The sequence below is a fragment of the Coffea eugenioides genome, unplaced genomic scaffold, assembly GCF_003713205.1.
Source record: "Coffea eugenioides isolate CCC68of unplaced genomic scaffold, Ceug_1.0 ScVebR1_707;HRSCAF=1429, whole genome shotgun sequence".
Classification (NCBI taxonomy): domain Eukaryota; kingdom Viridiplantae; phylum Streptophyta; class Magnoliopsida; order Gentianales; family Rubiaceae; genus Coffea; species Coffea eugenioides.
This window is the reverse complement of record NW_020864570.1, coordinates 55,237-64,415: the sequence shown is the minus strand read 5'-3', so window position 1 is coordinate 64,415 and position 9,179 is coordinate 55,237. Positions and strand designations below refer to the sequence as shown.

At 37.5% G+C, this 9,179-nt stretch overlaps 1 protein-coding gene across 1 annotated transcript; it reads left to right on the top strand.

Moving 5' to 3' along the window:
- The first annotated feature begins 6,849 nt into the window (after window positions 1-6,849).
- LOC113758780 (dnaJ homolog subfamily B member 1-like) lies at window positions 6,850-8,017 on the top strand. The gene is made up of 2 exons (XM_027301507.1): window positions 6,850-7,013; window positions 7,558-8,017. Exons 1-2 carry the CDS (start codon window positions 6,850-6,852, stop codon window positions 8,015-8,017), a joined length of 624 nt encoding a protein of 207 aa, XP_027157308.1.
- The last annotated feature ends 1,162 nt before the right edge of the window (window positions 8,018-9,179 follow it).

Sequence of the window (9,179 nt, the reverse complement as noted above, 5' to 3'; positions counted from 1 at the left end):
TGGACTTCTTCTGTTCAGTCTCTAACTGAGTGGTCAGAGCAGAATTCTTATTAATTTCTAGTTGAAAGTTCATATGGACTTGAGATAGTTGTTTCTTCAACGATTCCACCTCAACAGTGGCAGCCTCAAGCTGGGCGGTCAACTTAGTTTTGGTTGCCGCATCTTGGGTCAGCACTTCGCTCATGTTTTCAAAATGCTTAGCCAGTTCGGTACCTGCCACTTGCACCTGTACAAAATCATAAAAGAGCAGAAGAATGAAAAGGAGTTCAGCTGGGAATCACAAGAGTAGAGTGACTGAAGACTGACCTGAGCTGAACCCAAATAGTAGTGTTGAAGCAGAGTAGAGTTGGACGTCGTCTTGATAAAATCGTGGTCACGTGGAAGGATGGATCCCTGGAGCCATGCCCAAGCTACGTGTGGATACTAAGCTCGGTCATTAATAGACAATCCCCATTCCGGACAGAAGTGCATGGGATGGGAATGCGTCTGTAGCTTGGTCTGGGGGTCGTAGGGTGTAGTACTTCGGTATTTCCACATATTAGGAGGAGGCTCTGTTCGGGCTTGTTCCTCGGCAGTATTGATGTCGTAGTGCCCGAGCTGAGTAGGATCGGGGGCAGGATCTTCTCCCCGAGTAGGAGAAGGAGTGGCCTCTGTACGTGCCTTCTTGGCGGTTGACTTCTTCCGCTTCTTCTTTTCCCGCTTCTCGGTAGGGGCTGACTGAGCTGGCGTTGGGTGAGAGGGGGAGGGGGGACGGAGCTGATCAGTGTGGTGGATGGCGCAGGTGTGGCCGTGCCTGAACTATCGGCCTCGCCAACAGAAAGCATCTGCGAGAATCTCTTTACTGCAAGAAATAGGGATGATGATCAGTACAAGAACGAGCAGGGGTCACAAGTTAAAAAAAAAAATTACAGATGACCAGCTCATCTGGTGAAAGAGGTCGGGTCTTGCTGGAGGGATCAGACGCGTCTGCTGGGACCAAGCCAGCAGCCTAAAGTTGGGCATTATTGAACTCCTTCATGTTCAACTTGACGTCCGACCTGAGCAGACGGTCCAGCTCGAACTCGGGAAAAGGCGAAGGAAGAGGATCAGAGACCTGGGTCTCCTCCCTCCAGGTCGGGGGAGAAAAGCCTATGTTCTTCACATAGAAGAACTGGGCCTTCCAAGACTGAATAGAAGAAGGAGCGCCAACGAACAACTCACGGGTTTGATGTTTTACTCCGCTCCTATGAGCAAAGTAAAACCAGCCCGGAATGTGACCACTGACATTCATGTGAAAGATTGATCGAAATAAATCTAAGAAGTAAGGAATTTCGAGAATTTGGCATAAAATGAAAAAGCCAAGGATGGAGCGAATAGAGTTAGGAATAAGTTGGGTTATTCGGATGCCCTAGAAGGTAAGAATTTGGAAAAGAAAATGAGGGATAGGAAGGCGGATGCCGGCTATGAACTGGTCCTTGTACATCGCCACAAACCCAGGGGTGCCGACCTCCCTAGGAAGAGCAGCTCTAGCTTCGAACCAAGCAGGAATATCATACTTCCCTACCAGCTCGTCTACGTCCCCTTGATCCAAGATCAGGGAAATCATGTCGACCTCGCCAAAATCGACCCCTGTCCCCTTAGAGGTCCTTGTTATAGCCTCAGCTGGGGCTGCTTGGGTAGAAGCCCCAGCGGCAGGCTGAACAGGCTGTTCGGACAGATTCATTGCTTGAATAGGAGAATGAGCAGGGGAAGGGATATAATCGGACCCTGACGAACTAGGGGAGGATGAGCTGGAAGGGGAAGTGGAAGAAGAAATTATCTCTACGGGGACAGGTCGGGCTACCCTACGCTTAGGAATAGAATTAGTAATATCGGAGTGGTCGGATGAAGACATAAGAGAAGTGAAAGGGGACTTACTAGTAATAAGGAAAAGGACAGCTCGGGCGCTAGGTGGTGCCTAGAAGGGAGCACGAATAGACTCTTGTTACTCAAGGAAGGTGCGAACTGGCTAGAGTGGAGAAGAGCAGACGAAATGAGAAAGGAAGAGTGACAATGACATCTGGTGGGCCCTATTTATAGGAGCCTCCAGAGTGGGAATACGAATAGACCTGAATTAAATTCAAATTTAATATTGGTAACCGTCATTATGAAGCGACGTGATGGTTGAAGTGACGGTTACCCCCGACCAATGTGGCTGTTACCTGCGGCCTCAGAGACCGTGGCACTGATCAATAGGGCCCCACGTCGAACTGACACCTTCCTTGAAATTTGGTCCATATTCATACGACCGTGCGATGACTCTAGACTTCAAGGGGAGGCTAATGTGGAGGAGCCAATCTGCTGTGGACACGTGTTAGTTCGGATGAGTCTACTCGGCAGCGCCGACCTGCTAGTTCAGACCTCAGCCACGGACCTCCTGGGATTCGAGCAGGGTGTGGACTCCAGGCCCATTAGGGCCAGAGGTAGAGAGGTAGAATCCAAATAGGACTCCACCTCTTGCAACCTAGTAGGGCTCCGTTAGGACTCTCCCTCCGGATCATCCCACGAGACTCTACAAACAAGGAGTGAAGGGACCAGGAAAGGTACGCATTCATACATCTATAGCTCTACACGACACAGCCGCTTCCTATCACTTCTTGAAAACTTTGTCTAACTTGACCATCGGAGTAACAATGGGGAGCTAGTCCCGCTGTTCATCCCTTTGCAGGATAGTTTGGAACCGGCCTTGGCGCTCAGTTCGGATCGCGTTCTCAGCACCCGCATCAGGTGTCTACCCAATAAATGTATTTTATGTGTTGGATTTTTGAAAATGTAAGGTCAATTTAGGAAAGTATATAAATGCAAAGAAAGGTATTAATTATTAGTATGTACATATACATTACAAATTATGTGAAATTTAGTTGTGTTGATGGTGCCTAACGGGTTAGAAAAACTCTTAATTTTATGGACCACCATGGAATGATATGTCTTTTGAAGCTCTTAACCATGGACACAACTAAAGAAGTGGTGTTAATTTCCTTACGAGAAGTGCCATTCTGTCACGGAGACATGTCTATTGTCTCATCTGGATAATGTAGATAACAACACGAGATCATTGACGAATCCATGTCCAGTATCTTTAACACATTTGCTGTTAGCTTATTGAAAGGCTTTAGTCGAAGTTAAGAGAGAGTGCAGATTAATTGATGAGCTAATTTGGTTTGAAATAATGGTAGATGTATGGTAAATTATTTTTGTCTTTGCTAGCTTTCTACTTTCATTTTTTTTCTACCTTTTGTCTTTGCGAGCAATCTACTTGCATATTTTCAACCCCCGCTTGAATGGACAAATAAATTGTGTGCTACTTAATAGATCAGGTGGTTTTCAACAATGGAATCCAGAATCACCAAAGTCATCCAAATATGTATTTAAACAAAGCTATGAATTCCCTTACTTACATTTAATTTAGCTATTTTCATGATCGTAAAGGGAATAGGACATCGTGTTATTTTTATTTTATCATGTGTATATTCACAATTTCGTTGATTAATAAAAAATAAGCATGACATCTCTCCTCTGTATATGCGGTTTGCAAAAAAAAAAAAAGAATAATAATAAACTAAGCTATGAATTCTCAAACTCCACATAAAAGTCAATTCAAGATATAGAAAGGAGCAGTTTATTAGAGTAAGAATAAAAAGACTAAACACGTTCAGTGATGAGGGCTTTTTTTGTAAGTTTATTTTCCTTCTTTAGTTTCTTCCTTTGTGCGGCTGAGTTTGGTAGGTTAGAGTTGGTAATGGATGAATATATATTTTGAATATATATATATATATATATATATATATATATAACCAAAAAAGAAAAAGCCTTATTGACTCCTCCCAAACTCCTTTTTGCCTCTTCCTCCTCCCCCACCCCCTCTCTCTGAAAGATAGATACAAACACTCAGAGATCTTCACACTATTTCTCGTTCCATCACTAAAATTTTTGGCCTTGCTTGGATTGTTGCCTTTTTTTTGGAAAAAAATATTACATTTTTCATGAATTACTTTTTACACATTTTTTAATCACTTTTTTTGTTTATCTCACGCACATAACAAATACATATACCTATATTCATATTATATTAAGAAGAGAACGTTAGATTTGTAGATTTAGTGTTTTAACTTTCACATTTTGAAATTATCCCTACTGTAAACCCAATGACTCAAACGCTTATTTCTTTATTAACAACTATTGAGTCTATTTATGTAAAACGTTCTTGTAAGAATAAAAGAGGTTTGGAAATTGAACTCCTTATGGAAATAAAATTCTTTCAGTGGAAGAATTACTACATGAACTCATATAAAGGCAATATCCATGAGAGCAAGAAAACTAAACAAATTTACTATCCGTTGAATAAGGAAAGAAACAAATATTTCGTAATCAGTAATCGATTCATAACTTTAAGAATTTGGAATGATAGAAATAGTCTAAATTTTTTTAAAAAAAGATTATACCGAACTAAAATTAATTGATGATAGGTGTATTTTGGACAAGTTTGTGATGGCATGCTCATCTATTTCTGAAAGCAAGACTGGAACCAAAACTCCTTGAACCGCTGGTACAGATTTTTAATGCTTTTTTATATTTAAAAAATAAATGTACTGTTAAATATTATATGGGCTAGGAAAAAATGTTAATACCTACCTTGATTATTTCTCATGGTTCTTCTAATGGGTGCCTACTGGATACTCATTAACAAGCATAAAATTTACATATCCTGCTATGTATATACACATACTATCAATTATTACTCTCCATTGCATTTATATACTTTTTTTATTTAAATTTACCTACCCTCTTTTGTATTTACATATTTTCTCTAATTAATCTTACATTTCAAAAAACATAACATTTAAAATATATTTTAATGAGTGCCGAAATGGGCACCCATTAGACACACCTTATTTCTTATTAGAATACAATGATAAGAGCAATAGAGAAGGGATCTTACCTAACTGTTATTTACAAAATCGGCATAGGAATAGTTTTTCTTACCTTCTATCTTCTATTTTATTCGAATCATTATAAGTTCTTTGGTTTTGATTTTTAAGAACTATAATTTCTTTGTTTTTATGATTTTAAATACTAAATGTGAAAGAAAAGAATCCTGGAGTTTTATTTCCTTATAATGCATTTTTTTTCAGTATCTCCTTTATGTCAATTTTACTTCAAGGAAATAACTCTAAATCAATTTTATTACATCATTTCTTTTGAGTCAAAAGCCTTTTTATTCTTTTTTGAGGCCATGTAGTAGTATGATTAAGTGTTACATTAGGAAAATAAGCTTATTAAAGTCAATGTCCAACTTGAACAGAATTTTAGGGGTGATTTTCAAAAGTAAGTGAAGAACATGAAAGAAACTTTATCAGGGTATGCTTAGAAACTAAACATGAGTTGGAAATCTAAAATTTTATTTTACATATTAAATTTCATTTTTTGATCTTAAGAAAAAAGGAAAAAGACTTATGACTAACTACATGCAAGAAAGAGGCACCAATAGAAGACAAACCCAAAAAAAAAAAACAGATAAAACAATTAAATTAATGTTTTTAGTTCTATCATTTTCAAACTTATTCTTATTATTCATGCACGATTTTTTGTGCGTGCTTTTGTTGAAAACTTCTAACTTTAGTTAAACTTTTAAGAAAAATAATTGTAACATATGTATCTGTTATACTCATATGGTATTTTACTAACTATATGGATGACAAAGAGAAAATTAAAAAAAAAAACATCGTGTAAGCAACCGTTTGACCAAAAAAAAAAAAAAAGCAATCAACTGCTCAAGGTTCGGTTGCTATGAGTTATATAGGAATTATGGTTGTCAAAAGTCACCAAGAAATATCCGAAAGTAATGAATTTTAGCCCTATCGTCTACACGGTTGATATTTTGTGACGTAGTTCTGTGGAGTTCTAAGAAATAGTTTTTTTAGAAAAGTGAGATTTAAATTCAGAAAGTGTATAAAATATAATTGCAGCAATTATTGTCCTACTTACAAGGGTTCAGGCACAAGAAACTAGCATAACATGAAGCCTTGTAAGAAACTAACATAAGATCAATTAATAAGAATGTTCATCAAGATTAATCAAGACAATATACAGTGCATATTCGTATGATTAGATCGTACCTAGCAATTAAACAGCTAACAAACAAGTCAAAATTACTCAATTTAACACAGCATCTCCCAATAATGGAACCAAAATCTTTTTAAAAAGAATAAATTTTTTAGGAGTCTACAATTATTTTTGTCAGTAGCCAATTAACTTTTGCTTCCACTAATTTATAACTTTAAAGTAGATTTTTCCACTTTCTATGATTAGATAGTACCTAGCAATTAAATAGCTAATAAACAACCCAAAATTGCTCAACTTTTTCTTTTAGTGTAGATGGGAGATTTCAAACTCGAGAGCTGCTCTCGCACGGTTCAACCCATTCCTCTCCATATTCAATTTAACACAGAATCTTCCAATAATGGAACCAAAATCTTTTAAAAAGAATAGATTTTGTTTTGGAGTCTAGGTTATTCTAGAATTATTTTTGTCAGCAGCCAATTAACTTTTGCTTTCGCCAATTTATAACTTTAAAGTAGATTTTTCTTTGGGAAAGTAATTTTAGCGAAAATTTCTCTTACCGAAGGCACCTTCCAGTCAAGAATTACGAGGCAAAAAAATACTTAACATATACATTTCCCTTTGAGCAAAAATACAGTAATGGCAAGTTTCTCACCTTTCTCTCACCTATAGCCTATATAAACTACCCTAGCGAGTCATTGGTATCCACCGCATAAACCCTTGTGGCAGTTCTGTCCAAATCTTGTGGAGGGCAAAATGTTGAGAGAAACCATGGGGAAGTTATGCTCGAAAGGTTTTGACAAGGGCATCAGCCATAGGAAAGCACCACCTCCGGTTTGGTGCCCATTGAGGTGCACTCTAGACGAGCTCTACAATGGAGTGGAAAAGAGGATCAAGTTTCCCGGAGGACGCATGAAGCTCCTCCCTGATCCTGGGTATGAATATGTTTTTTGTAATTAACATCTTTCCTTATTCCTACATCTAAATTAATATGACAAATTTATCATAAAATTTATTGTGTATCATTGATATGGATTATTGATTTTCTGAAAGAATCAATTTGAAAACGAATTGGTGAGTTATAATATCAGTTAGATTTACTATCAATTTGAAAACGATTGGTGAATATGTATATATACGTACATTTAGATTTACTATCTCCTTTTTTTTTTTAATTTTCCGACGTACATATTAAGTTTTAAGATTATTTAGATGGGGAAGGATTGGGTTAAGTAGCGAGGAGGAAAGGATTTTAAATAAGAGATTTTGGTTCAAGAATTCTCATTTACAAATAAAAAAGTTTATTTAAATAAAAATATTTCTAAGAAGTATTGCTTGTTATTGACAAAGCACGCTTTCTAAAACATTTTTTCTCAGATATATCATATCAACAAATTGCTATGACAAACGATGTCTAAACATTCTTCCAAATAACCTCCAACCCAAAAATAATCTAATGCATTTACATTGAACTTGTAGCGTGATAGCACCGAATGCGGATCCGGAGACGCTTGTGGTGGAAATCCCAGCGGGTGCAAAGAACGGCCTGAAAACTGTATATCCGCGCAGGGTCATTCTAGACGACAGAAAGGTCCCCAGGGATGTGATCGTTGACGTGATAGAAGAGCCTCATGCTGAATTCCACAGGCAGGGCAACGATTTGTGGGCTATAAGGAAAATTCCGCTGATGGAATACGTTACCAGTGAAGCCCTTACAATCGAAACATTGGATAAGCGTCTTCTAACTGTTCCGAAGATAGAACCTGGGTGTGTTATAGAGATTCCCAACGAAGGCATGCCTTGTTGGCACGGTATTGGGGATACAGGCTCCTTATTTGTCAGCTTTGAAGTTATCTACCCAAAGAATTTGAGTTTGACAGGAGAAGAAAAAGATGAACTCAAAAAGTTGCTGGCTAAGGAGGAGACTAATGTGTGGTGAATTACATAAGTGGGGATCAAGTAACAATGCTGTGGGCAGCCTCGTGATTGTGTCATGAGTCTTTCTTTAGTACTAGTAATGGATTGTGTCTATTGCGTTTGGTTTATTTCCATCGAGTTCGAGTATAGTTTTCAGATTTTTAATTAGCTAGGTATAAGGATGATTTGTTCGTGTTTTAAGTTGTTCTCTATCTTTGCCACATTGGCCACATACTATATTAAATTCGATTCCATTGTTTTTAGGGTTAATAACACTTAGCCATGATAATACTCTATCACCCTCACGTTCAAAAATATAAATTTTGCCCCCCCAAAATGAATACCGTTTGTAGTTTTAACTTTGATCACTTATGTGAATATTTTTCTTTCTAAATTACCTTCAACATTTCCTGGTTTGTAAATGGTCAACTTTCGAGGCTTTGCATTTTTTAACTATAAATTCATCTCAATATTCTGCTATTTAGTTACTTTATTGCATAAGCATATGTATATTTTAACAATGCTTCAAACGTGAGTGGCCCCGCCTCGGCCTCCATCTTTTATCTAATATATTATATTGCTAATGTGAATTTTTACACTGTAATTTAAAATAATAATGTGGTATTTTATTGTGGTAAAAGAGCATGCTCTTTCTCGACAATGTATGGTATTTGTGGTAAGAAATTGATTTTGTATGTTAAATCTATTTGATTTTTTTATTTGTCACATGTTGGATATTATTTATAAAAATGCAATCTCTATTGATTTAGATTTCATTTCAAAGTCCAAAGTGATTTTTATTATTTTTCATATATATATAAAGGGTAGTGGTCACTTATGGGGGTATCCGTGGGGGTACTAGAGCAGGGTAGGAGTGGGAGAAGCCGGGGTATAGGGCAGGGGGCAAGAGAAGCTTTTTTGGCGTAAGACAGGGGCTGATACCTTTGCTTTCCAGCAACGCCTCGACACTAGCAGTCATTTCTGGTACCTTGCTCCGTGCAAAAGGTTATTCTTATGAGAAGCAAATCATGTATAGGGAATTACTCGAGCAATATTATATGCCAAATTCACTTCCCATTTTCATATATAGGACAACAAGCTTTCTTATTCTTGACTCGTGATGTGATTAACATAGAAGAAGGCTTACCTTTAGGCTCTCTGCAAGGAATGAGTGGTTAGCCAGT

Excerpts from the sequence above, each read along its gene's own strand:
- LOC113758780 (XM_027301507.1), top strand. The coding sequence starts at position 6,850 with ATGGGGAAGTTATGCTCGAAAGGTTTTGACAAGGGCATCAGCCATAGG. Across the intron at positions 7,014-7,557 it reads AAGCTCCTCCCTGATCCTGG|CGTGATAGCACCGAATGCGG; the intron begins GTATGAATATGT and ends TTGAACTTGTAG.